General features: G+C 37.3%; 1 protein-coding gene across 1 annotated transcript in view; it reads right to left on the bottom strand.

Moving 5' to 3' along the window:
- The window catches only part of LOC116503853 (proton-coupled amino acid transporter 1-like), a 30,943-nt gene extending 15,110 nt beyond the window's left edge, over window positions 1-15,833 (bottom strand). The window contains exons 1-4 of the mRNA XM_032210527.1: window positions 15,727-15,833; window positions 6,841-6,988; window positions 5,776-5,866; window positions 2,396-2,484 (exon numbers count right to left, since the gene is read on the bottom strand). Of these exons, the coding sequence (XP_032066418.1) occupies window positions 2,396-2,484; window positions 5,776-5,866; window positions 6,841-6,983 (323 nt within the window). The 5' untranslated portion in view covers window positions 6,984-6,988; window positions 15,727-15,833. The remainder of the gene's footprint in view (window positions 1-2,395; window positions 2,485-5,775; window positions 5,867-6,840; window positions 6,989-15,726) is intronic.
- Window positions 15,834-16,541: the final 708 nt, after the last annotated feature.

The raw sequence follows: 16,541 nt of genomic DNA, 5'->3' as shown, positions 1-16,541 counted from the left end.
TACGTTACGACGTCCTAGGCCCCTGGGTGGGGCCCGACTAGTAACCAATGCCAAATCCGGCGAAACAACTGGCCGCTGTGATACAATTGTATAATATATTCAATTTGTATGCTGCCCTATAAGCTCTGTAATTGTAAATCATGACTGGGTGGTTTACAATTCTTAAAACATAAAAAAACCCCGAACAATATAAGAAATACAATGGCACAAGACAAAAGAAAATGACAAGAAAACAAACTCAAGAGAAAAATTTCAAATATTTATGCATGCTTAAGAGTAGTGGCTGTAATTTAGATTTTCTGTTTGTGATATTCTGAGGCATGTAGTGTGGAGTTTAATGATTAGAATAGGTATATCTACACATCTTAGATCTTGAAACTTCAAATGTTGCCTGCTTCCCTGCTAGACCTTTTGATCTTTTTCATTTTGCTTCATGTGACAATAAAAACCCTCATGCATAGAGGAAAAACAGTATTATTTTTACCCATATAGAAGAAGAGATAACTTTGCACATATTAGAATCTTCAATATTACATAAACAGAGCAAAGGCAAACATTGTAGGAAGAAAGATGCATTAGTCTATGGGGGAAAAAAAATCAGGAATCTGGTAGCACTTTCTCTGGCTAATGACTTTTATTAACGGGCATAAATGTTTGTGATGAAATCAGTTGCAGCTCATAAACGATTATCCCAAAGATGCTTTTTTAAAGAGGCAATTGGACTTTCTTGATTTTCTTTGAAGACATATTGCTTCTCATCCAAGAAACTTCTTCAACTCTTCAAAAAATAGCACCTTTGGGACAACTATGACCCAGATGATTGAGAATCTCATAGACATAAAAGCTTATGTTTTTTTTAATAGAATGTAATGTTCTACTTCAAAAGGCTGCTACCAGACTCCTGCTGATATAGAACAGCTATTTGGGGCATTGTTGCATTGCTGTAGATCAGGGGTGTCAAACAGGTCATCAGGGCAGCGTCACATGATGTATTGGGACTTTCCCCCCTTCACTAAACCGGGCATGGGCGTGGCCAGCGTGTGACACATTGCTTTTGACAGGCCTGCTTTAGATGCTTAGCCTACCCTTTTCCCAATGATTCTGCTAATAGTTTTAGTTTACTTTACTGTCACTGCAGATGGTACAACGAAATTAAATGCTGTCTTCAGTGTACAAGCTTTTGTTCACATAAAGGCTTAAACCTCCCCTTTGTTCTTGCCGGATTCACTATTCCTGTCCTGCCAGTGAGCTACGTAGCCTTTCACTCAACAGCTGCATCCATGAATGAAGCCAAGTTTCTGTCATTAGCAAAACACAACAGTTCTTGATGTATTTAGTCTTTGCAATATGTAGCCTTAATTCATCAATTTTGTTAGTTAATAGTTAATCCATATTGTTAATAACACTAGGAAACCAGGACTCTTGAACTGGGTCACTGGGAAGAAGGAAGAAGCAATTAAGATTTCCTCCTTCCTTCTCAGAAACCAATATGGAATACTGTTGCCATTAGCAATCCAGTCAATTTTTCAACCATCTTACAGAAAATACTGGAAGCACACTTTTCCTAAGTCTGCTGATCAATCTGATGAAGAGCTGATAAGGATCAGACTGCTGCTTTGTGCTAAACAATATGGAAACCACCAATCTAGTGGTTTCAAAGGATCGTTGGGAAAACTGGGCAGGGTTCTAGTATCTTGAGGTTGCAGGTGACTTAAGGTCTATAGGTAGGTGATTCATAATTTAGATACAATGTAATCCATCAGAGTGCTAGTAGTATTTCAATATCAAGGTCAACTGTGCTTTAGTTAATTACAAGTTCTCCAAAATTAGTCATTCTAATTTTAGCATCATAGTATGCTTGAAGAGAAAAGAACAGAACCGTAAAAAGCTTGAGACTTGTTGGGCAATTCAATGATCATTTAAAGACCCAACCCCGCCCCCCCCAAAAGGGTCCACTCTATAAGTAAAATTGCCAAGTTTAGCTTTCTAAACCAAACTTCACTAGGTTTTGTTAACAGAAATTTATTTTATTTCTGCATACCAAGGATGCTTGCCCAGGGATGGAAATAGCTCTGAAAAAAGGTGAATTGTATATTTTCTAAATGGATGGCTCAAGCATCATTTTTTTGTTTATTCATTTTAGTAGCATTTGAGAAAACAGAGTGTGCAATCTGAAGCTTTTCCAGCAGCTAATGAAACATAATAGAATTGTGTAATGTCCCGTCCCCACTATGATTAAGTGATTTCCATCCCTTCAACATAAGCTAATTCTTATTCCCTGCTCTATATTTTGCTTTCTTTATCAAAAAAATTAGTTTCGTCACTGTTATTTCAGCTATTTTATAACCACAATCATTTTCTTCCAGGGATAGCAGTTGTCAAAATTCCCTCTTACTTCTGGCACAGGTGGTGGGCACATTTAACGAGGATGTCCATGCAATGTACTGCAATGATTCCAATCACAAGCAAGCAGATGGGACCCAGCTAAACAGTGAAAGAAGAGTAGAATTAAAAACATACTCTTGCCATCAGAAAGATAAATGCAGCCTTTTAATAAAACAGAACAGTTTTCAGCCATTCTTGAAACAGTCATCATTCAAAAGAGGGGAGGAGAAAAAACCCAAAGTGGATAATCTGATCTTTGAATTTTGGTATATCTACCATGTGAATACTACAATGTTTATAAAATGTTTGGTTAATTATTAAACTTACATTAATTTGTAATTCTTACAAGTTTTTATGCCTCATCAATCTCATAATATTTTGCTGCCAAAATCCATCAGTAAATCACCCTTTTCTCTAATTATTGTGGCCATAGGTTAATCCCTATAAATGCGAACAACAAAAGCTAAAAATCCAGGCCTCTATCTTCTGATGTGGTTTGGGCCACGTTCCATTGATTGCTAATTACTGGAAAGAAACACCTCCTTATTCCAAATCTCTTTACTTGCATCATGCCAACAACATTTCTAAATCTCAAGAAGCTATTCAATGAACAATTAAGGGAGACAACATTCTTTTAAAATTGGGACAAGGAAAAGGGAACAAGGTCAACCTGATTTATATTTAAACTCTGCTGGATCTGAAGGCATACTTATATATCAAACCTAAGCAATATAGGTAAATAACTATATACCAGAATGGGCAACAGAACTCTCCAATATGCTTCAAAAAGAAAAGATAGAAAGTTCTAATATCTTACTGTTACTTGGGTTGCACGTTGCATTATGCCATGATATTTTAAATATATCTTCCTAAAAAGCTACATTTAGACAGTTGTTTGTAGCATATTAAACCAGAAACAAACAAACTTCTGTCTGGCTTATCACAAAGTATGAATTCTGTCTGAAGATGCATTAGTTTGTTTGTGGATATGTGTTTTATTTAACAGTTCTATACCCTGCAAAGAATTGGTCAATTAATTTAGTTTATTCCTCTCAGTTTTTCAGTTTCTCTCTACAATTTCTAACCTTAAAAAAAAAGTTGCATAAAATGGATATATGAAAATATATGTATTGTTTCTTTTAATGCAAATTTTATACACTTTGGCTAATACAAATATCTTTACAACCCATTTTCTTTTTGACATTAAGCATTCTTGTGTCAAGTTTTCATTAACGCATAGTTTTGTGGGAAATACATAATATAAATTATCAAAAGGCAATTGTATGCCAGTCTAGAAAATGTTAATTAGATAAATTTGAAACATATTTCTACTGTTTCTTTAGAATAGTTTCCATTAGCACTAAGTATGTTCATTTTATCAATACTCTGTTAGTTCCTTTGAAACTCTTTTTTCAGCTTATTTTTTTTCTGAAACCTATCTTTAATAAATACGACAAAAGGACCAAGAAGCCAATGGACAAGTAAAAAACTTGTAGCTGCTTAAAGACAGATGGTTACAGCATCAGTTTAAATGAACTAATTTATTCTATCAGATACATAAAGCTACAAATGTCCATAATTCACTATAACTCTTTGTGCATCTGTTCAAGAATATTGGCACCCCCAAACATTTATATATATAGCACAAAGTCTTCAGGTGCCCGAAGGTTATGTTATACTGCAATAAGCTTCTGTTTCATTTATTTTCTGGTTCTTAAACAATTGTTCTGCCATTTGTCTGTTATTTATCATGTTGATAATCCACTCAGTCCTCCAGAAGATTACTGAGGAGATGTTTCACTTCTTTCAATTCTTCCTCTTTCAAGCAGACTTCTCCATATTATTCAGTTATGTGGTTTTCCCTCTCTCTTAGCTACTTCCTCTTGATCCCGTAATTCACTTTGAATCTTTATTTCCATGCTGACACAAGCCATTCACTTTTTTGTCATTTCGTTTTCATAATAGCTGTGCTTGCATTATTGCCATCCTGATGTCTCCTTATTCCTATTATAAAAACATGCTTTAGAAACAGAGAGAAGCATGAGAAAGGAGGTAAGATTAATGTTAGCCCTTTGAGGTGGGCCAAGTCAGGAAACAGACTCTACAAGTCTGGCTGAAACTTAACTTTATTGATATAGGCCACAATAACAACACCTTGAAAGCTGTCTGAGGTTTTCCCTCTCTTCCTCTTGTACATTAGTCTAAGGATCAAGAGGAGGACTAATAGAGAACTAATCAGTCCTCTTCCACATCAGGTCCGGCTTTTTTTGTGTGTTTTCTCTGTTTCCCAGCCTTAAAGCATGCTTTTGCAATCAATGTCTCTGTTTCGCTTCTTCAAAACTGTCTCCCTGGCTCTCTTCAGCTACCTACATTCATGTGTGCTGAGGATGTCAACATAATATAATTAGTAGCTAATTTAGTTCTTTTGTATGACATTAGAACTATTTTGATATAACCTAATTCAATTATAACTTATAAGATCTGGAGGGCAGGTTTCTGAAGAACCTTGAATTGCTGGGAGAGTTCAAATGCTCATATTAGAGTCATATTTAGTTTATGGAGCATGATTAAAATGTTAGGGCACAGGATGTCCATATACTTGAAGATATGTTTTTTGTTAGTACAACCTACATACTTAATAACATAGGTAATTATTTCACAGAACAGAAAATAAATATATTACTCAGGCTGAGTTGAGTGAATATTATCTGATGTACAAATATGCACTTCCTTAATGTTAGATAGTTTATCAATAGAACAAGATGAGGACACTAAAAATACTCTAGCTTAGATGTTTGCCGTGGCTCTTATTCAAATTGCTAGAAAATGGATCAGTGTCTAAACTCCTCTTTTTTCAATATAAGCAAACATGATATGTTTTCTCTGTTCTAGCATGTATCATAAATGCTGTAATTATTTTAAAAGCAGTAAGGGGCAACTTCTCATTATAAATTTTCATTTATGGTGAATATTAATCATTTTATTGCTTCTCGTCCTCTCCAGTTACAATAAAGGCTTTTAAAAACATATTTAGATATGTGGCAAATTCAGCAGCATTTCCACAAACCTAGTTGATGCAATAGTAGAAAAAATACCAGAAATTGAGGAAAGAATATTTTACTCTATTTTTAGCATCTTGATTATTCTTCTCTTGAGCTTTTAAAACATTATGTTGCAAGACTTTGCAAGAGTAACAGTTAGTTTAGAAATGATAGCTCAGAGAAAGTTCAGAAGATCATTTTTTTCTCAGAACAAAATTTACTTGCCAACAACACAAATTTCTTGCTTAAACAAGCAAGAAATAATGTAATGAAACTAGCAAGACAGGTCTTTTTCTCAAAGAATAGTCATGTGATCCCAGTTGAAACCAACCAAATGCAAAATTCTTACCACAATACCAGCATTTTTGATTGCTAATGGAAGTCCTAACAGGCCAGTACCAATGTTTCCTTTCAAGAGATGTATTAAGGTTTGGTACCATCTGAAGAAAAAAAAATACAGAGAGATTTAAGTACTCCAAACAACCCATTGCTGTTTCTTCAACAATAGAGATGTAAAACCTCTACTATCCCAAACTTTGCAGAACTACAATTCTAGAAATCCATGAAGCATATACTGTATAAAGTAAAGAATCTCAGGTGTTGAAGTTCAGCAACATTTGGTGATTCTAAAAATTATCATCCCTGGATTAGGGCAAAAGAAACAAAAGCTGAAGCTGAAAGATTGCACTTTCTTTGGAGATGTGGGAGGGGAATATATAGCAGCAGCCAGACACCGATTTTACAGAAAGCAAGCAGCTGTTGTATCAACTGTTAATACACTCTTGACCCTATGTCCACATAGGGGTTAAGGTAGCTCTATAGCATCAGCAGATCTAGTAATTCAATTGATAACACAAAACTTCTTTTGTTGAACAGATGCCAAGACAAGCTTTCAAATAATATCACACTAGTAAATTCACAGATACAAATTAAATCAATGTACAGGCTTCAAAATGTCACAGAACCAAAGTCTTAACTTTTCTTGCACAATTGATAAAGATTAGTGATGCCAAATCAGAAACATTAAAAAGGCTGAGAACATGGGCCACCACTTTATGTTGATTTCTGTCTTTGCCATCTTGAGCAAAGAGATTTCCATGTTCAGAATAGTTTGGGGAAAATACTAATAATGGATACAAATCTTTGAAAAGGAGGAACTGAAGCAGTGAGGGGCCAGAAGAAAATTGACTTTAAAAATCTGAAATGTTAAGTAATTCATAATCAGGACACAAGTCTGCATGCTGAATCCCCAGTAAATTCAGTAAGTTTATCTTTGAATGAACACTGCTTTAGTTTTTTATCTGTAATCTGAAAGACTCTAATATGATGCCTGCATGCTTTTCCCTTAAGGTTAAATTAATTTGCCTATGCATTTAGATGCAGACTGATTCTAATGAAGAATAAAACCACTTACGTTGTTCCATTTGTTTCTCCAAATCGTTGGTAGGATGGTGGACTGGAAATATTGTTCAAGCCATCTGGGAAACTGCCATTAGGAGTCACATCTGTTGAGCTGTAATCATTGTAGTCTTCATTACACAACCTCTTGGTGGACATTGTGACTGCGGGAAAAGCAGTATTAATAACCGTAGCATTTATTAACTCAACATTTCCCACCTGGGGTTTTGTGGCTTCAATTACACAAAATTTCTCTAGATGGACCATGGCTGTAGCACAAGTGTACTGCTCCTATCAATGGAACAAATTCTGGCAGAGATAATTATATATGTAGAGTGCCACACCTTCTGACCTACACAAAGAGTTGCAACAGGAGCATATTTAAAGGAAAACTCCAGATCAGAGAAACACTTTGAGATCAGAACATCATTATAATTACCACTGAAGTCAAAGTGTAACTCTTTCAAAGTCCAAAACACCCACACTTTCTCCCAGCAGGTAAGAAATAGCCTCTCTGAAATTCATTTACCCACTCCCACTACCCTGAACAATACCGACACAGATTTTTGAACTTTGCAAACTACAGCACTTCTATCCAATTCTCCCGGGCCATTCTGTACTCAGAGAAGAGGTCAAGACAGATAGGACTAATTTCTATAAATTAGTTCAGCTGACGTCTCTTTGAAGTGTGATTAGACATTAAATCCCAGAATTTTTAGACAATATGTGGTAGCCAATCATAAGAAGCTGTAGCTTAAGCCTTGAAGACCACAATGAAGGAGAATAAACTAGATGAAAAACAGGGCATGTCAGATTTTAGGAATTTTTAAAAAACATGAATTCTCCAACCAAAATTATGACAAAACTTTTCATTCTATAGAGATTAACTTGATTTTGCACTTAATAACGGCAGCAAGACTGTTGGTGGCGCAATATTGGAAGAAGGAAGATTTGCCTACTATTCAAGAATGGACATTAAAAGTAACAAACCTAGCAGAGATGGCTAAAATATCAGCATATCTCAAGGATCACTCAAATGAGAGATATAAACTGGAGTGGAGAAGATGAGTATGAGTATGAGTAGTTTATTTATATGCCGCCCCTTTCCCTTCAGGGCGGCTCACAATTCGGAAGGAAGGGAGGACAAACAGATTAAACACATAAGACAGTACATCATTAAAAGCACAACATTCATACGATTCGGGTGGGTTGCGGTCTTTAACCTCAGGCCTGACGGGACAGCCAGGTTTTAAGGGCTATGCGGAAGGTCTGGAGGGTGGTGAGGGTACGAATTGAGTCAATATGGATTGATTATACTCAAAATAAATATGGGACTAAGCAATTCCAGATAGTTTGACTGAAGAAACAAGGAATGATATAATGTGTTTAGACTTAGCCTAGCAAAGAGGAGTTAAAGCTCAAATGAAAGATGATACCAACTTTTTTTTTAAGTTTATTGTAGAATACCTTTGTTAAAGATTTATACCCTGTATTGGTTCTGGGAAGTCGGGGTGGAGGGGAGAGGGGTTGGGTGGGGAAGGTAGGGGGGAGGTAAACATTTGTAAAAGTTTTTTTTTCTAAAATTTTCAATAAAAAAAATAACAAAAAAAACTTTTCACTCATCTCCTTTCATGGACGCTGACTCGGATACAGAGTGAGATCAAACTAATTTTGATCATATTGCAATGGCTTTTACTTGATTCAGCATTCACTGCTTTCAGGGTTAAACAGCTTGTTTAACTTTCAATGTCAATTATATTGTCCAGTTCTCAGACAGGGAGGGTATGTTGCAAATCCTATTGTTTAATTGGTAGTATCCAGGAAGGGAGCCACACCCTCCAGACGTGAGGCAGGCCCCCACTCTTCTGCCCTTCCGAAAGAATGTTAAAACCCATGTCTGCCAAATGGCATGGAAGTCAAAAATGTGATATGCAATCCTAGAAATGTTGGTCTCGTGAGAGTGTTCTCTTTACCTTGTTAACTTTTAAACTTTTAATACTGTAACCCTACCTTTGAAATCTTTTTAACATTGGTCTTACCATATTTATGCTTTTGTATCATTTTTTTTTTATTGTGAGCAGCCCAGAGTCATTGAGGTGAGATGGGTGGTTTACAAATGATGAATAAAAATACATTTCCTTGTTGCTAAAAAGATTTATGTCAGGAAAATCTGCACAAAAGGAAGATATATTACTCAGATCAACTTTTTGTCTATCTAAAGAAAAAGAACCAAGAAGTACAAATATTGACTGTGCAGAAATGAAATACCTTTTGTCTTGGATTTAATTTTAACTTTATGGTTTTTCTTAGCATATTTTTTATATGTCATATTTTACAACATTGTTGATTCTGTCTTTGGGGAGCTGTAAACTGCAAAACTCTACTTAGAACAATTTGGATGCTGTATTAGTGAACAGATCATATTGTACTTATATATGACGTCTGGTCTACAATGACCTTAACAGGAAGCTAGACCTGATTCAGATATAATATTAAGCATACATCGAGTGGTCTATGAACAATGTCATTTGCTTTGTTCAGCAACTGTGACATGAAAGATCCTGACCCAGCATTATATATAAACTGTTCTTCAAAAATTGTAATTAAGAAAATTAGGAACAGTTACTAAATGTGTGTTATTTCCCTCATGAACACCAATTTCTCAAAATCATGCACATTTTGGCATCATATGATTCACTTTTGTGACCTTCCAACAAGCAAAGTCAAAGGGGAAGCCAGATTCATTAAACAACGGTGTTATTAATTTAACAACTGCAGTGATTCATTTAACAAATGTGGCAAGAAAGGTAATAAAATGTGGCAAAACTCACTTAACAAATTTCCCACTTAGCAACAGAAAGTTTGGGTTCAATTGTGGTCATAAGATGAGGACTACCTAATAGAGAGAGACAAAACAACAAAACAAAACAGGGGCCACTGAATAAATAATAAATATAAATCCTAGTCCTAAGAACAAAATTAGGTTTTTAAAGTTTTCAGGAACTCCTGGAGAGAAAGCACCAAATAAAAAAACAGACAGTATCTGTAGGTACACAGACTTTCTATAATTTAATCTCATTATATCTTGGGACAATAAACAAAGTGATTATCTTTCTAGTAAAAAGAGGGCTGAGGGGAAATAATTCATACTGCCAAGCTTGATCCACTGTAACATTTGAATTTGGGAACAGTTAAAAAGGCCACCCCCACCCCCATTTGTTCATAATCCCAAAAATAAAGACAAAAAGGGAAGATGTACATCAAATTTATTTAATTTGAGCAAAGATCAGTAACAAAGAAAAACAACCAATTACCCTATCCCGACTCCCACAAAGGTAAAATGATATTTAAATACCAACATAAAATTTGTTTAAAGAAGCCAAAACGAAGCCTATTACGCAACAGAATTTGGTTTCATTTTGTCAGCAGAAATTGATGGCTGCTATGCAAAATGTTGCGACATCCTGTCGCAAGAGGGTGTTTTTTTTTTCCTGACAAAAGGAAGTTAACATGAAATGTGTTAAACCAACCTGGAACATGTAATAAAAAGGATAATACATTAGCCTTATTAAACAGTCATTAAAGCAGAAACTATGTGGCACAAATGGATGAATTTAACAGCACGGGGGGGTCACATGGACAAGTTCAGCAAGCTACAGGCTCAATATTTTCCATATTGTTTCCCAATGAGGATAAGATGTTAAATCTGGCTCTAAATGATAATGTTTGCTGATTGGCAAAATCATGTACTATTTGTTCTCTGTTGTTCTCCGAGATAAGAATAGTTTCGCATTGATATCCAATGCCTATAAGCTTTTTTTCTGATTATTTTCTTACCTAAGGTAAATTCCAAAAGATAAAGAAACTCTAAAAAGAAGCCTCACAATGAGAGTATCTCCAAATATATTTGAGACCATGAAGACTGAGATTGGCAGGCGGCGTAAGAGGAATCAATATTGTGGATGGCATTTAGACCAAATATATTTATTCACAGCCATGCTCTCCTTTCAGTGTTCAACTGACTAGACTCTAATCTCTGGTAATTCAGGTGCTGGTAAAACCAGAGGCTCCCACAAGAGATATCACTTTCATCAGTAGTGCCATCATAAATTCCAGATTCTTTCACACATGTGTGAGAGCATGATGCAGATACAAAAGGGGCATCATTTCAGTGCAAGGGTACCTTAATCATTTGCTCCCTCTTATCTCCCTCTCTCCCAGTAGATATTGCTGTCAGTCATATTCTTATGAACTTAGTCTGTGGTATCTGCAATAACTTGTAGTTTGGACAAAAATCCTTCTATGAACTCCAGAACAATTACACTAAGGGTCTGTCCACCTTTCAGGCAGAATAATTTTAGAATAGTTTCTTTGAGCCTGTAAGATTACAAACTCCATATATCTTTTTCAGGACCCCAAAATTGTGAAACACTACAAGAATATATTAAAATTCCAAACCTGCTCTGCTGTCCTTCTATTAGATACTTTTGCAAAAGCCATCACCTCTGCTACTTTGAGAGGTTGCAAGTTTGAATCTGAAAATGCCGTTGCAAATATGTTTAACTACAGATAGAATAGCAAAGGAAGTAAAATGCAACATTATTCAACTCCCTTATTTACCAAGATCTAAATTAATGATGAGATTTGTAGGTTATAGATAGGGCCAGTTTGGTCTAATGCCATGATGGCAAACCTATGGCATGTATGCCACAGGTGGCACGTGGAGCCATTTATGAGGGCACATGAGGTGTTTCCCTGTCAGCTCCAGTGTGCATGTGCACGCTTGCCAGCTGTTTTCAGCCTTGATTTTTGGCTGTTTTTCACCCTCCGGAAGCTTTTCTGAAGCCTCTCGAGGGTGAAAAACTGCCCAACGTACAAACTGGAAGTTGAGGAACGGACTTCTGATTTGTGCTTGGGGCTGTTTTTCGCCCTCAGGAGGATTCAGGGACGCCTCCTGAAGCCTCCGAAGGGTGAAAAACTGCCCAACACGCAAACCGGAAGTTTGGGAATAGATTTTCTCCTGGAGGGAGAAAAACGGCCAAACGGACAACCAGGAAGTCAATTCCCAAACTTCCTGTTTGATTGTTGGTCCATTTTTCACCCTCCCCGGGCTCCTAGAAAGCCTTGGACCTACTAGCCCATTGGAAGTTGGAAAACGGGCCGTTTCTTGCCTCTGGAGGGCCTCCGGGGAGGCAGTTTTCGCCCTCCCCAGGCTCCAAGAAAGCCATGCGCATATGCACAGAGCAGCAGGGGGGACATGTTTGCATGCGCAGGGGGCACAGCATGGGGGACATTAAATTATGGGGATGGGCACGCGCGCAATAGCACGCGCACATGTGCTTTTGGCACCTGAGGCGAAAAAGGTTTGCCATCACTGGTCTAGTAGTTGAGGCACCCACTAGAAAACAAGAGACATTTGACCATGAGTTCAAATACTGTCTTAGCTAAGAAAGCCAGCTGGGTAACCTTGGGCCAGTCACTCTCAGTCCAACTCACCTCACCGGTTATGGGGAAAATAGGAAAAGGAAGGCACATTGGGTATATTCACCACCTTGAGTTATTTGTAAAAATAATAAAGGCAGGATATCAATAAATAAATACTCTAATTTGGGGATATTCATATATTTTTGGAAAAGAAAGATTTACTTGAGCAATCATCACATCCTTGCTAAACACATTTTTAATGGAAGGTGAAAATATTCATGACACCCCCTACTAGCCAGACCATATACCGACACCAACCATTCCTGACCTGGCAGTGAACACGTGAGAGATACAAAAAGACCCCATAAGCCTTCTCTCCCATTGATATTCGGGTTGAAATTAAGTGTGTCTCACAGTAGGAAATAAACCAATATCAGCCACACTAATAAAAACCGCAAGACATCCCCTTAAGACATGGCATTCTTTTGCACATGCTAACGACTCTCCAATGTTGACCTGTCACCCAAAGCTGACACCAAAACACATAAAAGATACAAGACTTTCTCACCCTGCAGGTGAAAAGTTGGCACTTTTCAGACCAAACACAAACCTTCCAGGAAAATCACCACCATTGCTCTAGAAGGGCCTGCCCTAGGCTTTCCTATAAATATTTCCAAAACTTGCTTTCAAAACCTGGCTATCTTCAAGAGCAGAACTGTGTGGTTTTATCTGCTGTCGATCAAATTCAGCCTCCACTTCAAGTAGGTATCATCCTCTGCTCACTTACCTGGCCCCAGAAGAGAAGGGTTTTCTTCTAACTGTTATACAGATAAAGAATGCTGAAGAAATTTAGACACCATTTAATCTGTTTTGGAAGCATACGGGTCTATGAACTAGTATTTGTTTAATAAGCCTGCAGCAATTTAGATCAAATAATAACAAACAAGAATTGCTTTAGGCTGAAAAGTTGATCTTTGCAATTTTAGATTATATGACAAAGAATTGTTTGTACTAAACTTGTGATTAAGCCTTCTGATCTTCTTTGCTGGATTGGAAAATATTGGAACTGCCCTACTGATATTGTAGGAATTTGAATGTAACACCCACAGGCATTGTCTTATGTAAGTTTCTACAACAATAGCAATAGCAATATCTGAAACTTTTACCAAAGCCCACCGTCTCCTAAATGTGTTTTTAAAATATAGGCATGTGGGGAACCAGCTTTGTTACATAATTCATCCCCAAATTTCTGAGTCATAGGGAGTTTCCTTTATTTTTCAAATATATAATGAAACTGATGTTCTCAATCTAACCTATTTCTTTAAATGACCGGAAATGACCCCCAAACAATTTAAAACATGTAGTAAGCAAGCAACATTGATTATTTCTAGTCCATGGCAAAAGTATGGTATTTGTTTTGCCAGGCAGGGCAAGAAAACTCCCCAACAAATCTGAATCATGCAATCCCCCTAGCCCACTAGAAACATAAGACATGAACTAAAAGAACACATAGACAAGATTTTTGTTATACTCCTACGCCACTGGATTTAATGTCACCCTATAATTTCTGAAAATAACAACAAGAGCCCTACTTTGAAAATCAACCAGTAGAGGCACTTTATCACAAGTAGATTCTTTTATGTTTCTTTTTTAAGATTAGAGATTACAAAACAGCAGGAGGCATAAACGGCTAATTCTATCCTAAACAGCAAACAAAGAAAAAGAGAAAGAACCCTGCTAAGGAAGGTAGAACTTGGAAAAATACCAGACATTTACAACCTTAGATAGGAGAAATGTTAGCAAAGCAAAAGGATTCTTCGGAGATCAAGGGTGACCTATGTTCTTGTCCTTTTCTGACCGCAGTCCAAAACACAGCAGTGAGTACTTTTTATTCAAACACCAACTAAACTACAGAAAACTGTCATCAGCATGGATAGAGTATTCAAAACTCAGTATAGTTTCCTGTTCCTGTATTCCTGATGATAATGCAACAGTAGTGCAAAAGATAGATGCTATGGTTTACCTTATTTGGTTATTGCCTCCAAAAGATGGTCACTATTATGGGAAGCTGTATATAAAGACCAGCAGGCTGCAGTGAATCACAAACTGACGTAGTTTCACAAATAGAGAGGATATTATATTACACTTAGGCTCCAAACTACCCCTCAGTTTTCCAGATGTGTTTAAACTCTGAACGGGTCCTGAACGGGTCCTCATTAAACAACCACTCATACACTGACCGTACAGATGTACAACATTGTTGAGCAAAAGGGATACTTAGGATCAGTTCCCACAGTCATGTGATTACAACCCAAGGACTCAGTGACACGCTTACAGTTACAGCACTGCAACATCCTATGGTCACACAATCACCATTTGCTACCTTCATTGTCAACTTGTCAACTTCTGACAAGCAAAGTCAATGACAAAGTTCTTGTTCTTGTCATCTCACACTCAATAGTGGTGCAGGATTTGCTTAATAACATTAATTAGAAGTGCCGGAACTGCCCTTGTTAAACAATGCAGTCACACAATGTCGTTTAGCTATAGAAATTCCAGTGGCTAAGTGAGGACTACCTCTTCAGTGTTCTCACATATCTGGAGAACACCAGGTTGGAGAGAACTGTTTGAGAGTCTTAGTTGTTCTTCATTGTTCCTGTATGCTACTTTGGCTAATGTACCTTTCCTGAAAGTCTCTATTTAGGGATTATAGAAGCAACTATTAGTTCCAGGTTTGAAACATTTTGTACATTGCCTCCAGATCGTTTCCCTAAACAGGAAGAACTTCATTGCAGAAACACATTTTACACACAAACATACTTACTACAACACATGCACAGAGTGCTTATCTAAACCGCACCTACACCAATAAAGATATTTGTACAGTGCTCATATACTCATATTTTTCTTTTCCCTGTTCCTTTATTCACAACTATTCCAACGGGAATTATTCCAACACACATTAAACATTGTTCAGAGCACGATATTTATTTTGATATCCTAATGGAAATGTCTCATTTTTAGCCCTTTCCTAATACAAAGAAAGCCATAGAGTTTCCAGCTGGTCACATATACACTATCTCTGTAAAACAACTAATCAAATTCAGTAGAAAAAAACCCTTTCACTTGCTTGGTTTCACTTTTTAACAAATGCTCTTTTCCATGATTAAAGGAGATTTTCCCAGATTAAAAAAAGCGTAACGTTTTTCACATAAACTTCATGTTTTCTCAGCTGATATTTGCCAGACGACCCACTCCCACAGCCTCCCATTTGCTCTCCCCCACCGGGCTGTGCCAGCCTTATGGGTCTCCGCACAGCTGTTAGAAAATCCGGACGCTCCCCTGCCACGAATGCTCGCCGCATCAGCGAAATGAAAGCAGCCTAAGAAAAGCAGCCTCGCTTTGTTTCCCTATACACGCAAGCCAAGGCTCTAGTCCTCATGTCCCCGGGTCCTCCTGAGCCGGTCCCCACACGCACCTTTAGCAAGCTGACTCAGCCTCTTTCCGAGCCAAAGCCAGATCCATCTCCACCATTAATCTCTTTGCCTTTTTGTGCTGCCCCGGCAGTATATAGATAATGTAGGAATTAAGAGCTGTCTCCTTTAAGAAACTACCTCCTGGGAAACGTAGGCAGAGACTGCCTTATGGGAAATGTAGTTCCATGACATGGGATCATATCTGTGTTTCTGATTGGCCACTGGGGCGTTCTGCCTGCGTACAGAACAAAACCGGTCATTTTAAATGCCATTGTAAGGTTCAATAATAATACATTTAAGGTCATAAATGCCAAACAAGAAACTTAAAGGGAGGCTTGAAAAATATTGCATTTAATCTTGATCACGGTTAAATGGTCAGCTGTTCCAAACACATACAAGATACATGCAGGGAAGAGCTACCCTTCAGAGAAGGTCATAAAATAACATCTCCGCTTCCTTATTGGTTTTGTATATTCCTGCAAAAGGATATAATACTTCTCCATTAGCCTTATTTGCCTTATCACTTTCCTCTGATCGCACGATTGGCCATTTGGCCCCCTGTTGTCAAGGAAACAGATAAGAAAGGTAAGATAGTTCTTAGGCAGAGGGGGAACAAATCAAGGGTGAGATACTTCTTATGCAGAAGGAAATCAGATCAAAGGTGAGATATATGTTTTGACAAATGCCAGGTACTTTACAGGCCCCAATAACAGCATTTTACTTAGTTGCAGGAAATACAAACATAATTTGGGAGCCAGTTCATCATCTTTTTACACCACGTGACAGGACAAATTATGGAAAGTCAGAAGTATCTTAA

Source organism: Thamnophis elegans, chromosome 2 (assembly GCF_009769535.1).
Source record: "Thamnophis elegans isolate rThaEle1 chromosome 2, rThaEle1.pri, whole genome shotgun sequence".
Classification (NCBI taxonomy): domain Eukaryota; kingdom Metazoa; phylum Chordata; class Lepidosauria; order Squamata; family Colubridae; genus Thamnophis; species Thamnophis elegans.
The sequence above is the reverse complement of the archived record's forward strand: the minus strand, read 5'-3'. Positions and strand labels throughout refer to the sequence as shown.